Below are 19,675 nucleotides of genomic sequence, written 5' to 3'. Positions count from 1 at the left end.
TTCAAATGACATGACAAAAATGATCCAATATGGCAGCTGTGGGACTGTGGTTTGGTTATAATGTATGCTTGTTGCGTTTTAAAATTTGTAGGAAGAGAAACAACAAACAAAAAGTTAGTTAATGGTTATACTGCCTTTTTAAATAGTTTTCATATTATATTTTTGGACTTCTTAACATAGAAGAGATGATTGTTGCATGCCAATGTGAAAGCTCATCAAACTGTGACTAGTATGCCTGCCGCAGATCTCGCTTATTCAAAGCTAAAGAATCTTTCACTGGTAAGTGTTTTATAAATAGTTGATCAAATTTTGTTATGATATTTGAACATAGCCACTTTGCACGACGCAAGTGATTGCGAAATTTATTAGTCGTTATACGGGCTCCGACACCTACCTTGAACCTACCAAAATACATAATACATAAGTAGTATGTAATACTTTTATTTACATAATTTGATTACCATCAAAATGTCTATCAATATTCACCTAATATATTGTTTTCTTACTCTATGTTTTGTTGTATTTTTTCAATTCTAAATCATTTCAATTCAAAATCAAAATAATTTGATTCACATAAGTTAAAAATGTCAAAAGGTTAATCTGTTTAGTTAGACGATTTTCGCACATAATGACAAGCTGTCTCTGTGGCGAAGTTTTAATGCGAGTGAATCCCAGTACAACGCAAATACCAGCCGCGTGGTAAGTTGGTTAGAATCCCAATAGAAACTTTTATTTTTTTATTTTTTTTTTTATACATTTTATGATTGTAAGTATATTTATTATATAATTTTATTTTCAGAAAATACGTATTTAGTTAAAAAAATTTCCGACAATTAATGTTCAGAAATCATTTGTGGCATTTTTAATGTGTTTGTGTGTGTTTTATTTTTTTATTATTTTAATTTTTGGCACTGTTTTAATAAAAATGTTTGAGAAGTAGTAAGTATAAATTAATATAATATTTAAATAAAATATAAATAAAAAGTATATTAATTTCGTTTATAATCATATAATCATATAATAGAAGTATAACTTCTTACGTGCGTACAAAGTACACACACATTCTTTTTTTTCTATGATGGCGCCATCTATCGACAACTAGAATAACTAAGAATAAATGTTATAAAAATGTCACCGACGAAATGTAATTACCGACGTGCCTTTTTTTATGTCACATACAATTTAATGCGTTAGAAAGAAATCAAAAAACTGTGACGCACTGAAAGATGATCATGAGAAATACTGTACCATTTTTATTCAGTTGCAATGCGAAGGCAAAACAATCTTATTTTTCACTTAGAACAGGGAGCGCAGTCCAGCACTCTAAATCGACGATTTTCGACTCTTATTGGAGTCATCATCGGAGAGGCGTAGGCCAGCTGCTCTCTGCTCGAAGTGACCAAACCATGAAAGTTTAACCCCACATTGCAACTGACGTGTATGGATTAGGTGACTAGCGTCATCTAGCAATTGAAAGGTAAAGTTTTCAATCCTAATAGCAACATTAATAATATTGAAAAATATTAAAATTATTACTAAAAGACTTTTAAATTGAAGAACTTATTGGCTCATCTTCCTGATGACACTTCCAAGGCTTCTAAAATTTGCAAGCCAGATGGATGCTGCAGTGAAGACAAAGGGAGAGAATTCTAAAAGTTGCAATTCACAACCCCCGTCTGCAGCTTGGTAAAGTTCCAACGGAAAATGGACCTAGTTACTCTATAGGAGTAATACCAATATAACATAAAATAAAAATAAAAATGTATACCATTTTTATTCAGTTGCAATGCGAAGGCAAACAATATTATTTTTCACTTAGAACAGGGAGCGCAGTCCAGCACTCTAAATCGACGATTTTCGACTCTTATTGGAGTCATAATCGGAGAGGCGTAGGCCAGCTGCTCTCTGCTCGAAGTGACCAAACCATGAAAGTTTATCCCCACATTGCAACTGACGTGTATGGATTAGGTGACTAGCGTCATCTGGCAATTGAAAGGTAAAGTTTTCAATCCTAATAGCAACATTAATAATATTGAAAAATATTAAAAATATTACTAAAAGACTTTTAAATTGAAGAACTTATTGGTCCATTTCCCTGGTAACATCTCCAAGGCTTCTAAAATTTGCAAGCCAGATGGATGTTGCTCCCTGTTCTAAGTGAAAAATATGATTATATTTCATTCCTCTTTCATGCCATTCCTCATGTCTCTGAATTTTTCAGCTACAAAATTCAAAATTCTCAGTTTGCCATTTCAGAGAATAACCTTCAACCCTCAACATTGATTAGCCATATTGCGCCTGTGGTGGAATGGGAGATCTACAGCACCTCATATTGGAGTGTGGACTGTACAGACAAAATATTAAAGTAATGTATGAAAAGTTAATTGATCTAAATTGTCCTTTACCTGTCGATTTAAACGAAATTCTTTTTCCAAAAAATAAGCAGACGTTACAATGTCTTTACGAATATGTAACGTCCTGTAAATTTAAATTTTAAATAGGCTTAGATAATAAAATTATAAAATTGTAAAAATATCACACAAAATTGAAAAATGTATCCATTAATATAGTATAACACTCTGTAAATTTAGATAAGTAGGCTTAGATATTAACTTAAAATTGATATTGTAATACCATACAAAAAAACACAAATAGTCTGGCTAATTGGCTCTGTCAAAGCCATTAATAAAAAAAAAACATTGATTAGTTAGCTATCACCTTAATATTCATTCACACAATAAATAGTTTGCCTGTTACGTTATAACTCATTAAAAAATTTTTCATCTATTCCGTTCTATGACTAATTACAGTTCATTTACAATTGTTTGTCACACATTTCAATTTGCATTTCTGATAATAACACTTATGTCATTCCCCTTTTTTCTACATCCTTTCAAATCATAATTTCATTTAATCTGGCATTTTACATCCCTTATCATTTCAGTAAATACATATCTATGTAAAAAGGTTTTAAGTTAAAAATATCGATTTTGACTAAGTTTTTTAAACTATGTAAATGCTTAGTTGAATTTAATAGTTAATTTCAAAACAGAGATGAAAATTTCTATCGATTTTTATTACTTTTTTTCGTATTACAAAACTTTGTCAAAATAGATATTTTTGACCCAAGACCTTTTTACTTAGTACATACCTACATAATTATACTTTCAAATTTTCTATTAACTTTGTCTTAGGTTGATGACTTTTTTTGTTTCCTTTCGAGAAATTTCTTTGAATGTCTATTGACCTCCAACACCACTATATTCTCGCTGCATGAGGAAACTCTGCGGCTGAGGCTAGAATGACTTTATTCACCTTCGCTTTCTTTCTGTGCATCTGAGGTTTCTGGAAACTCTGGTTGTACTGTAGCAAATTCAATTCGCCTGGATATATAACAATTATCCCATCACATCTAGCATCTAATACCTGGGAATTAATCTATCAGCTGAAAACAATATCGAAGAAGAGGTCAAAGAACAAATAATTAAAGTCAGTAGAACGGCCGGATGCCTAAACGACACAATTTGGAAAAACAAACACTTAAGAGTGCAAACAAAGGCCCGAATATATAAGTCAGTTATTAGGCCACTTATGACTTATACGGCCGAAACAAGACCAGATACAAGCAAAACACAAAAACATCTGGAGACCAACGAAATGAAGATCTTAAGAAGGATTGCTGGAAAAGGACTACAGGACAGGGTAAGAAGTGAGGAAATCAGACGCATATGTGGGGTAGATAATATAAATACCTGGGTAAAGAACGGAAAAGAAGAGTGGAATCAACATAATATACTTTAAATCAAGGATAGTAAGAATAGCCAGGGACAAGTCACTGTTAGGCAGAATAAGTAATGGACACCCAAGGAAAAACTGGAATGACAATTTAGAAACAGAATGAAATGCACCGTTGAAGAAAAACAGGCAGTACTGCCTATATAAAAGAAAGAAGACATCAGATCTAGCATCTAGCCACCTTAACCTGTTTCTTATTTTGTTTCCAATAGGATCCACACCCAATTTTTTCTTATATACTCATTTTTAACATTATCTTTTCTAGTTATTCGCTAGTTCTAGTTATTAATAACTACGGGTTTAATACGGAACTTAACCTAACCCTAATGAACCTCTGCTTTAACACAAAATTTTACAGTTTCAGCTGCATTCGCTCTCTCTAATTGTTACCGTCTGATACATCTCTTGTACCACTCTCACATATTCAGTCGGCACTCCTTTCCTACTTAGTACCAATAGGTTTCTGGTAACTTTTCTATATACCTTCTCAAGATTAATAAACACTATGTGCAAGTCTTTATCTTTCACTCATAAGTTTTTCTCTCAGCTGTCATAAAATAAAAATTGATGTTGTGGAAACAAAATTAAGCAAATGTTTGTTTACTGGAAATAAAATAATACTATTGCAAATTAAATAAAACACTAAATAGCTATGTTTAAATTGTTTTTATTCTTTATTAAAAATCTGGGAATAAATAATTTTAATAGATAGGTACGTATATGGAATCACATAAATGTTTGAAAACGAATGAAAATGAATCATATAAATGTTTAAAAGGAACTTCTCTCATTGCCCAACGATCGTTTACCTGCTACGATTTCTCGGTCTCGGTACTGAAAAGAGGATTATTTGTTTACGATCTAGTGGGGCATCCCAGTACGAACCACACAAGAAAATCCACCTTAACGTGGAGCCATCACAATGAGAGTTTATTTTAACAATAGATATGTTTAATAGTATTATTCTTTTTTCTACAATTAGAAAAGACTAAACAACACAATAATTTTACAAATACATTCACATTGTTTGTTAGGTTCAACAACAGTTGTTAGGGGTTAGGTTGAGAAATAAGAAATAATACATGAAACATGGCGGATCGTACATGCGCAAAGAAATTTGGATCGTGAAATAGTCGATGCTTTCGCTTCTTGTTGGATGGAGTATTCTTTGGTAATATCAAAAAAAATTTCTTTCACCCATTTCAGCCTGTTTTCTCCAGTACCATCTGTAGATTTCAAATTGTTAGTTAACTAATTCAAATAATAATCAGCTGAATTTATCAATTTTCTCTTTCTCTGTTACCCATTACAACCATAATCATAGGCAACCAACATTACTCTTTTTACAATCTTTTTACAATATTACTAGTTTTCTGGTATTTTCCTTCCATTAGTTGTCTACATTCAAGTTTTTTCAGTTCTCTTTCTATTTCAAAACTAAATTAAACTTTCTTCTTCTTTTTTAAACTGTCATCAATGATGTCATTGATTTTAATGAATAACATTTTTATTAACATAACAATAACAACAATTCTTTCTGTAACAGAGAGTTACCTTTTAGACTTTTACAATAGAATCCAATTTTATTATAATTTAAATTCCACTTTAATACAGTTATTAACATCCATTCAGCTTAACTGATAATTTGAATTTAAATTCATAACCAAAAATTGACTAACTGTCTTGTCATCTCACTTCAGTCTGATAAATAGATTGTCATCTCCTATATTCTTGTTGGTCTGTGTCCATCTAACTGGCAAGTACCATACGTTACCATCGAGCAGTGAATCATGTTGCCCTTTGAGCACTCTTAAAAATTTTATCACCTAACATCGACTTAGAGTCGCCACTAACATCATTTTTCAAAAATGTAAATCATATTTCTCGATGTCACCTATTCTACAAGGTTGCTAGTTTCATGTACTAAGCAGAACGTAAGTATATTCCACATTTTTTCTTTAACTAGTCATAATTTTAACCTTTTGTATTCATTCTAACGTGGAAATACTTCGTTCTAGGCACTGAAGATGATCTGATCTAGATTGAAAACGTTTTGCGAATCCTTTTGGATGACTTTTTAATAGTTTTTCAATAAACTTTTTATACCATTATACAAACGAAGTTTTTACTTGTTCTGTATGATTTTTAATTATGGTATACAGCCAGCTACTGCTGGTGCTTCGCATTGCAACTGAATAAAAATGGTATACATTTTTATTTTATGTTATATTAGTATTACTCCTATAGAGTAACTAGGTCCATTTCCGTTGGAACTTTACCAAGCTGCAGACGGTGGTTGTGAATTGCAACTTTTAGAATTCCCTCCCTTTGTCTTCACAGCATCCATCTGGCTTGCCCATTTTAGAAGCCTTGTTACCAGGGAAATGGACCAATAAGTTTTCAATTTAAAAATCTTTTAGTAATATTTTTAATATTATTAATGTTGCTATTAGGATTGAAAACTTTACCTTTCAATTACCAGATGACGCTAGTCACCTAGACAGTTGCAATGTGGGGTTAAACTTTCATGGTTTGGTCACTTCGAGCAGAGAGCAGCAGGCCTACGTTCTCTCCGATGAGACTCCAACAAGAGTCGAAAATCGTCGATTCAGAGTGCTGGACTGCGCTCCGTATTCTAATTGAAAAATAAGATTGCTTTGCCTTCGCATTGCAACTGAATAAAAATGGTATACATTTTTATTTTATAATAAAAAAACTTATTTATTGTTTATTTATGGAAGATCCAAGCAGAGAATACACCAGGATATATTCTGTGATCCAAGTACATATTTTGTTGTTAAAGATGTTAATGATTTATCTAAGCGTTCCATAGTAACAATAAATTATTTAAGAATCCCTTTATCACTTTTTCTTTTTTTTTTTCGATTATTACTTCTTATTGTATAGTAATATTGTCCTTTTCATGAGCATTTTTCAGTGCGTAACAAATGATAGGAAAAAGGGTAAGTCCGTGATAATACACATTTATGACATTTATTCTAACATGACATTTTAGTTAAATCTGACAGTTGTCACATTTTATTTTCAATTTGGAATAAAAACAAATGAAATGTGTTTCTTGCATTTATAAAATGGTATTTTCTTTGATTTGTATAGTCTTAATGTTGTTCTGAAGCTATTTTCTTGTGGCATTTTTATTATCAAGTATATTCAAATGGGAAATAAGCCACAGTTTTACCTAAAAATGATTTTATTAACGTTTTTATTTATTTTTCAGTATTATTTTGTATTTTGACAACGACACCCGACTTGGGCGTCGAAACGTTAATAAAATCATTTTTAGGTAAAATTGTGGCTTATTTCCCATTTGAATATACTTGATAATTGTATAGTCTTATAAATTATACAGATTATATTTGTAATATTATTATCTAATTAAAAAAAATATTTTTTTATTATGGCGCCATCTATCGACAACTAGAATAACTAGAATAAATGTTGTAAATGTCTGTAATCACGGACGTGCCTTTTTTTCTGTCACATACAATTTAATGCGTTAGAAAGAAATCGAAAAACTGTGACGCACTGAAAGATGATCATGAGAAAAAGAATAGTATATAAACTATTGTAACCACTGATTACATAGTTAAAGAAAAAATAATCATATTAATTAACTGAATTAACAATTTAAAGCATTATACAAGTAACGGTTATCCAAGAACATTCAAATGCCATCTCTAAGTTAATGATGACAATGTCATTGTCAACTAATATTTACACCTTCATACCAGTGAGAAATTTACTATATACACGTAATTTGAGGTGTAAAGAAAGAAAAAGTAGGGATAGCCGTAAAATATTTGCGTCTACGCTCTTAAAATAATCCTTACCTATACATAACGTTCTCATCTCCGGAGGATTGTAAGTATTCAATAAAGTCGCCAGTTTTCTTAACACCTCCAGCCAGTCTTTTGTAGCAAGTAAAATTCCTCTAGCATCTTTAATGTCTCTGTACATTCTAATACTAACCAACAGGTCTTGCATTATAGTGAGAATGTCTAACATATCACCCACAACATGACAAGCAGTTGCTTCATGAAGCATTAAATGAAGATTTTGAAAACACTACAAGAGAAAAAAAAGTATATTGTGGATAGTTTTAACTGTACAGTTATAACACAAGCTGGCCTAGTTTTAGCCAATGCATCAAAAAGTTGAAGTACTACTGTAAAAACATCTGTAAATTCCTGTCTCGAAATGTGTTTGTTAACAATTTTAAGTGTATCTTCTTCTTCATGTGCCTCATCCTTTACGGACGTTGGCGATCATCATGGCCCATTTAACTCTGTCTGCAGCTGCTCTGAAGAGTTAGTTGCTAGTTAGATGCTCTGTTAGTCTGGGCAGATTATCGGAGAATAGGTCATTTTTGGGAAAAGTTATTTACCAGCAATTTTATTGCTGGAATCGAATCTTATTATTGTATATATTAATAATATACGTATGCAAAGTCTGCAGATAGTGTGCTACTTTTTTTATAAACAAAATGGCGTCCGAAAATCGTGATTCTTTTCAATTTTTGCTATATAACTCCAAAGATTTTAACTTTACACCAAAAACACTCAAATAAAAATTCACCGTAATTAAATTCTGCATAGAAACGCGGTTTTCCTGATTTACTTCGACGAAAATTTTCCATAAAAAATGCGGGTTTTTCCAACAAAATCTTTAATTTTGAACTAAAATTTTAGATAAGTAATCGTTTATCAATAATTAAATTACTTGGCAATATAAAATCTCTTTTCGTATAGATTATAATTCCAGAAGCCGATGAAAATTGAATTAACAGTTTAGCAACAATTAAATTGTTAATTTAAAATTTACAGTCGCTGTAATAACCACAATAATTATGATTCATAAGAACAGCTATGATTTTTGTATAAAAAGACACTGTACCTATCTAATGTACTTTACAGAATTGAAATTGGACTAATTAAGCGGCCTCAGAAATATTTTAAAATTATAAACAATTTTTTGGCTTATAAACAAATAGAATATCTCGGTAAATATTAAATTAAATTAAATCATGAAAACGGTATTGGAAAAAAGCGGCAGGAGGCTTCTTTTAAAAGAAAAATCGTTTAATTGTGATAAGTGGTTCCTGAGATACAACCGGTCAAAGTTGACCGGCATTTACGGCAAAGATATAAACAATAGAATCATAATTTTCAAACCATTATTTCGGTCCTCTTTTCCACACTAATTTTCATATCTTTAAAATACTCATAACATATATTATTATAATAAAAACTATCGATATTACGAGTGAATATTGCCAAAAATAGCAAAATTCCAATCAAAAATTAGGTTGGAGAAAATGTAATCTCAAAATTCAAAATCGGTATACGTTAAAAAAATGCATTTTCTCCGCTTCCTATGAAGCAATTTTCTTCATTCTTTTTTTGTTCATAAGTAACTCGAGTAGAGCCATCTAACTAACGCATTATTAAATGTCAAAGTTTGCTTTTGTTTTGTTATAATAAATTAATTTATTTATTATAACAAAAAAATTTAAAGCACTCATGGGAGTGCCCACAGAAGTGAAAACTTCTTATAGTATAAAAATTACAAGCTCAATGCTTTTCCACATCCAAAAAGAAGTGCTATACCTATATTATATAAGCGTTGCGTACGTTCTATGCTATTTATGTATACATACACATAATATATTATTTATGTACGTACGAAATTTATTTCGGCAAAGTGATGACGGTCGCAAATTCAATACTTTTTCCTATCTAAAAAGTGCACAACGTCCCTACAGAAGTTTCACTTTAAAAATTTATTTCGTCAAACAATGACGGTCGCTAATTTAATACTTTTTCCCCATCTAAAAAAAGCACAACGTCCCTAAGAAGTTTTCATTTAAAAAATTTATTTCGCCGAAGCGATGACGGTCGCTAATATAACACGTATTCCCCATCTAAAAAGTGTATAACGTCCCTAAAAAAGTTTTCGCTTCAAAAATTTATTTCGTCGAAGCAATGACGGTCGATAATTCAATACTTTTTCTCCATCTAAAAAGGGCACAACGTACCTAAAGAAGTTTTCACTTCAAAAATTTATTTCGTCGAAGCAATAACGGTCGCTAATTCAATACCTCTTTCCCATCCAAAAAGTGCACAACGTCCCTAAGAAAGTTTTCATTTGAAAAATGAAGCCGAAGCGATGACGGTCGCTAATTCAACACTTTTTCTCCATCTAAAAAGTGTATAATGTCCCTAAAAAAGGTTTCGCTTTTATTAAATTAATCTATTAAACAAAACAAAAGCAAGTTTGACATTCAATAATGCGTTAGTTAGATGGCTCTACTCGAGTTACTTGGGAACAAAAAAATAATGAAGAAAATTACTCCATGGGAAGCCGAGAAAATGCATTTTTTTTAACGTATACCGATTTTGAACTTTGACATTACATTTTCTCTAACCTAATTTTTGATTGAAATTTTGCTATTTTTGGCAATTTTCACTCGTAATAAAGATTTTTTATTATAATAATATAATGTTATGAGTACTTTAAAGATACGAAAATTAATGTGGAGAAAGAGGACCGAAATAAAAAGGTGATGGTTCGAAAATTATGATCCTATTGTTTATGTCTTTGCCGTAAATGCCGGTCAACTTTGACCGGTTGTATCTCAGGAACCACTCATCACAATTAAACGATTTTTCTTTTAAAAGAAGCGTCCTGCCGCTTTTTTTCCAATACCGTTTTCATGATTTAATTTAATTTAATATTTATCGAGATATTCTATTTGTTTATAAGCCAAAAAATTGTTTATGATTTTAAATTATTCCTGAGGCCGCTTTATTAGTCCAATTTCAATTATGCAAAGTACATTAGATAGGTACAGTGTCTTTTTATACAACAATCATAGTTATTCTCATGTATCATAATTATTGTGGTTATTATAGCGACCGTAAATTTTTAATTAACAATTCAATTGTTGCTAAACTGTTCATTCAATTTCCATCGGCTTCTGGAGTTACAATCTATACGAAAAGGGCTTTTATATTACCAAGTTATTTAATTATTGATAAACAATTACTTATCTTAAATTTCTGTTGAAAATTAAAGATTTTGTTCCAAAGGATCCAAGGAACCTAAAATAATGTCTACCCGGGCAGAAAAAATTGATTTTTATAAATTGTTTAAATTTTTTTTTAATAAATGTAGCAATAACTCCGAAATTATGGCATTTAGGTATAAGGAATATCATATGTAAAATAATCAGTATCCCTTAAGAATACCAAAACGCAAAAAATATACAGGTGTTGCATTTGAAATAAGAAAGTTCATTAGATTTCCAGAAAAACGGAAGATTTAACAACAATGTAATTACCACTATAATATCGGCCGCTTTAACAGACCCTCACTCACCAAAATCCATAAAAATCGTTTTAGCGGTTTCGGAGAAATTACCGTATTGCCAGACTTTTTCGTAACCCTGTATATAGAAAGTAAAAGTTAGCTTAAAAGTAAAATAAAATAGTTACCTCAAAAACAATTTGCAAACCACCATTATAAACGACGTACAACTTATCATCGTTTGTTTCTAATAGTATCCTAAAGGCCGATATTAATGTACCCCAACTCGTTCTTCCATCGAGACACTGAAAACACTTTCATTTTTAGTTATTAATGATAAGCTTTTACGCTTTTAGATTTACCTGTAGATAGGTCATTAGAGTATTTTTCCTAAAACTATAAATTTCTCTTTGCTCGCCTTCTGAAGCATCGGGATGTTTGATCACCATTAGTTGCATTAATTTAAATAATTCTTCTACAGCCTGCAACAAAGAATAATGTGTTGAAATTTATGTAATATAAATTAAAATACAAGGGTCATTCGTAAAATAAAATTTTTGCGCCGCTAAGAAAGAATGGGACGTGCTAGAAGAAATCTGGCAACCCTGTCTTACACATCAACTCTCCCTCTCTCTTGCCCCACCAGTTTCGCCTCGCTGCATTGCTCAGTGTCGGCCTAGAAGCCTTCGAAGATGGAGGTCCCGGTCGCGTATTTACGTTTCCGTGTTCATTTCAAGACAGGGTAGTTTTGAAATAGGCACGGAAACGGCGGAGCATATTTACTTTCAAACACGTGTGGATTTCAAGACGTTTAATTTTGAAATGCGCACTGGTTCATAAAAGAACTTAGCGCGTAAATTTATCACAAATAGCTCCTATCTGCAGAATGACAAATTATCATTCGTTGGATCTGTGGAAATAAAACAATTTTGATACTAAAGTTTCCTTCTTTTTTTCCGTATAAATTTTCAAAAAACTCAAAGTAGTACCAAAATATCCTGTCTTAAAGAAAACTATTATGATACGTATACATTTTTTCGTACTGCACAATAATACTTTAGTGTTCTATTTTTTAGTTATTTTTATATTTTTATTTTTTAATTACTAAAATATAGAAAATTTTAGGTTTCTATATTTTAGTTTCAGCTGAACAATTATTGTATTATAATACTGAATTCATATGATTTTGCTGCTGCAGCTGTCATGCCAGCTTCAAAAGGTGATATAATATAAATAACTGTTTTGTATCGTCACACCAACGTAGTAAACTTAAAGACTGAGCCACATTTACTCTATGTGAATGATTGAAATTAATGTCTATAATAAGATTTAAACCTCTTTTTAATAATGGTGAGGTTTTTAAAGTACTGCTTGTTGTTTTCAAAAATTTAATACTTATACTTTGCCTTACAATTGAAGTTTCTAGTTTCTCCTTTTATTTTGTATTTTTGACTTGTTCTTTTCTGCTAGCTGACAAACATATATCTTGCGAAACTAAAATCGTATTGGTGATGGGATAGCGCCTCTTCATTATCCAATTTGTTTTGGTTTCTGTAGAAAATTTGTTTATAATATAAACACAAATGTCATCGTAGTTACCGGTATAAGATAATGAATACTCAACTTTTCACGTATAGTAACTGTTTTCTTCAAATGAATTTTGTTCAAACAACAGAATTTCAAAATCTTGCGAGATATTGGTAAAAACACTTTTAAACTGCTCCATCACGTTCAGTGGTGGATCTAGAAATTTGTCTTGGCAGGGGAAATTTGTCTTAGGGGGAACTTCCAATGAATAGACAAAAGACAGAAAAAGATAAACTCAAACTACATTAAAGACATAAATAATGTATTAATAAAGAAAGTGAAAAAAATTCGTATATTAAAGTGTGTAAAGGTATTTTATTTTCCTTAGCTAAGCGCTTTCGACAAAAATGTAATCTTCAGAGCTAATGGTCAATGTGTGAACAAAATTGTATGTGTTTGAACTGTTTAAGCGGCTGTTTTACATGTATTTATTAATTTTTCATCATCGGGAGTTGCACAGCAGATTGAAACATCAGATCTAAATATTGTAATGCGATTTTAACATCTAATATCCAATGTTCGACACGGTGCGCACACACACAACTCTAAGTAGTGGTGTTTCTTGTTTACATTGACCATTAGCTGCGAAGATGACATTTTTGTCGAAAACGCTTAGCTAAGGAAAATAAAATACCTTTACACACTTTAACCCCTTCGGTACAGTGATGCACCCGTGTGCATCATGCTTGACTGTCCGCTCAGTACGGTGATGTACACGGGTGCATCATGAGTTTTCGTTCGCCATATACGGTGGTGCCACAATCTGCATCATATTTCAGGTATTTTTGTTCCGTCCGAATTACCTTATTCAAATCTAAAAGTGGGGAAACCACGCCCAAAAGTGGGTGATGTCCGGAAGGAGATTAGATTTAGTTAATTTGATTGGTGATAAGATTGTTTGGATGTTTGACAGATGGGATTGTGTGGGAGGTGAAGTTACTGTGCTGCTGTTTACAACTTACCTTACTATCCCTTGCAAGATAATTCGGATGGAATTTCCCAGATTAGGAGACTGGGACGATATCAAGCACAAAATAATCTGGGGAATTCCATCTAGTCCTGTCGCCAGGGGATACAACGGCCTCCTTCAGATGGACTTACCCAAGTTTTTTTATGTATTTTGATCCGTAGAACACGAATTTTTTGGGTAACAGTTGATCGGATGTCAATAAGATTGTTATAGACAAAGCACTTGAGGAATCACATAACAGCGATTTTTCGCAAAACAAAACATTTTTTTTTGTATTTTTTGGGTGATTCTAAGCAAACAATGTTCTTACAAGTTTTTTCGTAGAATGCTTAGTTTTCGAGATAAACGCGGTTGAACTTTCAAAAAATCGAAAAATTGCAATTTTTAAACCCGAATAACTTTTGATTAAAAAATAAAATAGCAATTCTGCTTACTGCATTGGAAAGTTCAAGTCAAATTCTATCGGTTTTGATTATTTTCATTGCTAAAAATTAATTTTTTTATTGTTAAACAAAGCTATAAACACGTTGCTTGAATGATGTTTTCAATACATTTCTCATTTAAAATCGAACGAGTAGGCGCTCATACAGACAATTTCTACGTAGATTCAGTACATTAAAACGCAATGCATTGGGCACGGGAAACACTATGTGTTTATAGCTTTGTTTAACACTAAAAAAATAAATTTTTAGCAATGAAAATAATCAAAACCGACAGAATTTGATTTGAACTTTCCAATGCAGTAAGCAGAATTGCTATTTTATTTTTTAATCAAAAGTTATTCGGGTTTAAAAATTGCAATTTTTCGATTTTTTGAAAGTTCAACCGCGTTTATCTCGAAAACTAAGCATTCTACGAAAAAACTTGTAAGAACATTTTTTGCTTAGAATCGCCCAAAAAATACAAAAAAATGTTTTGTTTTGCGAAAAATCGTTGTTATGTAATTCCTAAGTTTTTTGTTTATAACAATCTTATCGACATCCGGATCAACTGTTACCCAAAAAATTGGTTTTCTACCAGTCAAAACACATAAAAAAAACTTGGGTAAGTCCATCTGAATTAAGGAGGCCGTTGTACCCCCCCTGGCGACAGGACTAATCCGAATTATCTTGTTTATCTTTTTTAATAATTTTTGATTAAAATGGTATTTTATGAATAAAATTTAATTTAACTCACATACTATGTAGAATAATAAATTTAATAAAAATAGTTTTATTTGTAAAATTAGTGTTATTATTACATTAACTTTAATTAGTTGTAGTGTGATACTGTATTTTAACAGACCGCGCGAAGCCGCTCGGAAAGCGCTCGAATCTGTATATTTGGACCGTGTAAGTTCGGAAAAGCGACACCTGGTTTCATAGCTCGGCAACTTTTTCGCACTTTTAATTATATTGGCCAATCATATTGGTCCTGGTTGCTGGATAATTGTCAAGGTCGTAGCCCAAAAAAAATTATAAGAAGAAAAAGTAAGATTTAGGTTATGTTATTAAAAGGTAAACAATTGTATGTAGTAAATAAAATTAATTATTAAAATGTAATACTATAGGCTATTGATTATATTCAAAATAAGATAGCTAAAAGGAACTACAACGTTAACGGGGTTTTATTATTTGATATGGTCAATGGACATCTATGTATGAAAAAACCACTTAGTGCTACCATTTAAAGGGGTGCGTTTTTGAGAAATGGGTGAATTAGTCCCTGGGCACAGGTTACATTAGGGTGAGTTCTATGCACTTTTGGTACAAATACGTCTACATAAAAATTGTTCCTGGTTAAATTTACTATCTAAATATACCTTTTTAAAGTCTTTTTAAATACTTTTTTTTACAAAAATATATTCAAAAGAAAAAGCACAAAGAAACCCAAAAGAAAGAACTTTGCTTTTTGTCCCATACCTTTTGTCCACGGGGATATAGGTACAGACATTACTTCACAGGAAAAAAACTTACATATTTTTCTTTAAAATGATGTTTGGTATAGGTCATTAGGATTCACAGTTTTCGAAATATGATTTTTCAAAGTTCGCCACTCACAGCAATTTTGGGCAATTTTCCTTGTTATTTCGCAAATATTGTTCTGTAACTTTTTTCTACGTAACTTTAGGTATATGCAATGGTACACGTAATAGGAATAGAAATCAATTACCTTTAAAATGGTCTACTGTATAACGTTGTACGACTTTTTTTTAAAGAGATTGTGGTTTTTCAAGGTTTTATACTTTTAACGATTTTTTTATAATATAATATAAAAATAAAACAAAATTATTATATAATATATTATATATTATATAATACCTAATATAAAACAAATATATTTTTTTACATTTTTTACGATTATTTTTGAAATTTCTCATTATAACTTTTTTTTTCTTGTACATGAATATACTATCTATATATTGCGCAACAAAGAGGGCTTACTTTCTGTTCTTTAAAATGGTGTATCATCTATATTTAAATACATAATGGAAACCGAGTGATTCTTTGATATTTTTTTACCTGTATTATTTAAAATATTTCTTTTACAGAAATTACAAAAACATTAGTCTTAAAAAACATCACTTTAGTTAAAATTATTTAAACGTTGACATTTAAAAAATTTTCAAAATCAAAGTCCATCTCTTCGTTAGCATTAGCTTCAATATCTTCCTCTGACACCTCAGTTATCTTAGAGTTCCCACAATTAGTACCCATGCACATGCACCCTTTGCAGAATATTGAACAACTAATTCCTATCTTCCTACAACCGCAGTTTTTTGTACATCCTTTGGTACATTTACATGCTATTTTTTCAAGCGAAGCTTGTGGTGCAGGAGTTTTGACAGTAAATATTGGAATTAATCCATATTTTCAAGTTTGCCCGGCCGAGTCAAGTGGATCAAAAGTATTACCTATAAAAAATAAGATTCAATCATAACACACAATCACATAAAAAAGTTATATTGAGGAATTTAAAAAATAATCCTAAAATCAAAAATCGTTGTAAGTACTTATTACAATTTGAAAAAGCATATCTTATTCAAAAATAACCCTAGTTTTTTATAATACACCATTTTAAAGTAAACAGAATAAGCTTTCTTTTTTATTATATAATATATACCATATAGAAAAAAAAAAGTTATAATGGGAAATTTAAAAATAATTGTAAAAATATAAAAACTCGTTAAAATACTTGAAAAAGATAACCTCTTTAAAAGAAGTCGTACAACATTATACAGTAGACCATTTTAAAGGTAATTGATTTCTATTCCTCTTACATGTACCATTGCATATACCTAATGTTACGTAGAAAAAAGTTACAGAACAATATTTGCGAAATAACAAGGAAAATTGCCCAAAATTGCTGTGAGTGGCGAACTTTGAAAAATCATATTTCGAAAACTGTAAATCCTAATGACCTCTACCAAACACCATTTTAAAGAGAAAATATGTAAGTTTTTTTTCTGTGAAGCAATATGTATACCTATATCCTCGTGGACAAAAGTTATGGGACAAAAAACAAAATTTCTTTCTTTTGGGTTTCTTTGTGCTTTTTCTTTTGAATATATTTTTGTAAAAAAAAGTATCTTTGACTTTAAAAAGTTATATTTAGATAGGAAATTTAACCAGGAACAATTTTTATGTAGACGTGTTTGTACCAAAAGTGCATAGAACTCACCCTAATGTAACCTGTGCCCAGGGACTAATTCACCCATTTCTCAAAAACGCACCCCTTTAAATGGTAGCACTCCGCGGTTTTTTCATATAGAGAGATTCATTGACCATATGAAATAATATAACCCCGTTAACGTTGTAGTTCCTTTCTATAGTACATAATCAATAGCCTACTAGCATAGTATAGTTGATCCAAAAGATGGCATAACCCAGACATCCAAAGTGAAAGTTATCCTTCAACACCAAATTGTTCTATATGGTACACACAATGTCCAGAAAAAAGTCACACCATTTTGAGCGTCGGGTTTGGGGGGGGGGGGAGGGAGGAGAAATCGGTAAATTAGTAGTTTTTTAAGTTTTTCGTCAATATTTCTAAAACTATGCGGTTTAGCATGAACAAACCTCTATACAAAATTGTTCTACATTAAATTTGAAATAAAAAAGGCCCTATGCATAATCTTTCTAAAATGAATGGTTCCAAAGTTACGGAGGTAGTATAGTATAACTGGTCCAAAAAAGGCCTAACCCAAACATCCAAAGTAAAAGTTTTCCTCCATCACCAAAATGTTCTATATGGTCCACATATTGTTCAGTAAAAAGTTACACCACTTGGAGCGTCCGGTTTGGGAGGGAGATGGGAGAGAAGCCGGTAAATTAGTAGTTTTTTTACGTTTTTCGTCAATATTTCTAAAACTATGCTTTAGCGTAAACAATGTTATATACAGAAATGTTATACATGAAATTTAAAACAAAAAATGTTTATACATAATTGTTATAAAATCAACAGTTCCAGAGTTACGGAGGGTGAAAAGTCGAGGTTTTCGATACTTTTTATATTTTTTGGGCAATATTTATGATATAACTATAAAAACCCAGACATCCAAAGTGAAAGTTATCCTCCAACACCAAATTGTTCTATATGGTCCACATAATGTTCAGAAAAAAGTCACACCATTTTGAGCGTCGGGTTTGGGGGGAGGAGAGGGGGGAGAAATCGGTAAATATAAAAAGTATCGAAAACCTCCACTTTTCACCCTCCGTAAGTCTGTAACGGTTGATTTTATAACAATTATGTATAAAACCTTTTTTGTTTTAAATTTTATGTAAAACATTTTTCTATAGAACATTCCTTACGCTAAAGCATAGTTTTAGAAATATTGACGAAAAACGTAAAAAAACTACTAATTTACCGACTTCCCCCCATCTCCCCCCCAAACCGGACGCTCAAAATGGTGTAACTTTTTACTGAACAATATGTGGACCATATAGAACAATTTGGTCTTGAAGGAAAACTTTTACTTTGGATGTCTGGGTTAGGCCTTTTTTTGGACCAATTATACTATACTACCACCGTAACTTTGGAACCGTTCATTTTAGAAGGGTTATGCATAGGGTCTTTTTTATTTCAAATTTAATGTAGAACAAATTTGTGTAGAGGGTTGTTCATGCTAAACCGCTTAGTTTTAGAAATATTGACGAAAAACGTAAAAAACTACGAATTTGCATATTTCTCCCCCCTCTCCCCCCAAACCCGACGCTCAAAATGGTGTGACTTTTTTCTGGACATTGTGTGGATATAAAACAATTTGGTGTTGAAGGATAACTTTCACTTTGGATGTCTGGGTTTGGGTCTAACTATACCATACTATACTGCAAGCAAAATACAATTAATTAAATATACTTTTATATAATAATTGCATATCATATCAATATTGTGAGCAACATATAATTTTACTTCTTCAATGACAGTAGGTATGAAATATACGTCAATTTGACAATTTCAATTGACATTATGAATTATTAAAGAAATTTGCAAGATTTATCCGCTATTCGCGCACGATTACTTCTCGTATCCCCTCCAAGTACTTGCACACCGCGAATAGGAGCCGACTTGCCGAATGACGGTCAAGCACGAAGGGGTTAATATACGATTTTTTTTTCACTTCCTTTAATCATTCAAGTGTGTAGAAATTTATCAGTATTTCAACTATTTATGTATTAAGTTCCCTTAATTTTCTTAACTTCTAGCGTATTTATTGGATCGAATTTGTCTGTCTACATGGTTTAAGATTCATAGCAGGCAATATATTTTTTTGTTTCAACAATTTATTTTAATTTTTAGATCTTTTTAGGGGGGGGGGGGATTTCCCCAATTCTGTGCACTGTTACGTAGCATTCCAACGCCACATGTCTCGGTACAAACCCGTGCATATTTCGGGCTCTTTCAAATAAACATCTATTTGGAACTAAATATGTCTTACCGTTTCGGTGTCTATTTCAAAACTGCACTGTCGTGAAATGGACACGCAGGCGGAAATACGCGTCCCGGTCGCTCTTACCG

The 19,675-nt window shown here is 31.5% G+C and overlaps 1 protein-coding gene across 2 annotated transcripts in view; it reads right to left on the bottom strand.

The window, feature by feature from the left end:
* Positions 1-19,675, bottom strand: part of LOC114327388 (ubiquitin carboxyl-terminal hydrolase 34) — a 273,865-nt gene that overhangs the window by 25,227 nt on the left and 228,963 nt on the right. The window contains exons 33-35 of one of the 2 annotated variants that reach the window (XM_050649892.1): positions 11,484-11,603; positions 11,310-11,435; positions 7,647-7,881 (exon numbers count right to left, since the gene is read on the bottom strand). In XM_050649892.1, coding sequence (XP_050505849.1) covers positions 7,647-7,881; positions 11,310-11,435; positions 11,484-11,603 — 481 coding nt within the window. The remainder of the gene's footprint in view (positions 1-7,646; positions 7,882-11,309; positions 11,436-11,483; positions 11,604-19,675) is intronic. The other variant, XM_050649893.1, reaches the window with a different exon arrangement.

The sequence above is a fragment of the Diabrotica virgifera genome, chromosome 4, assembly GCF_917563875.1.
Source record: "Diabrotica virgifera virgifera chromosome 4, PGI_DIABVI_V3a".
NCBI classification, from domain to species: Eukaryota; Metazoa; Arthropoda; class Insecta; order Coleoptera; family Chrysomelidae; genus Diabrotica; species Diabrotica virgifera.
This window is presented reverse-complemented; position numbering and strand designations above follow the sequence as displayed.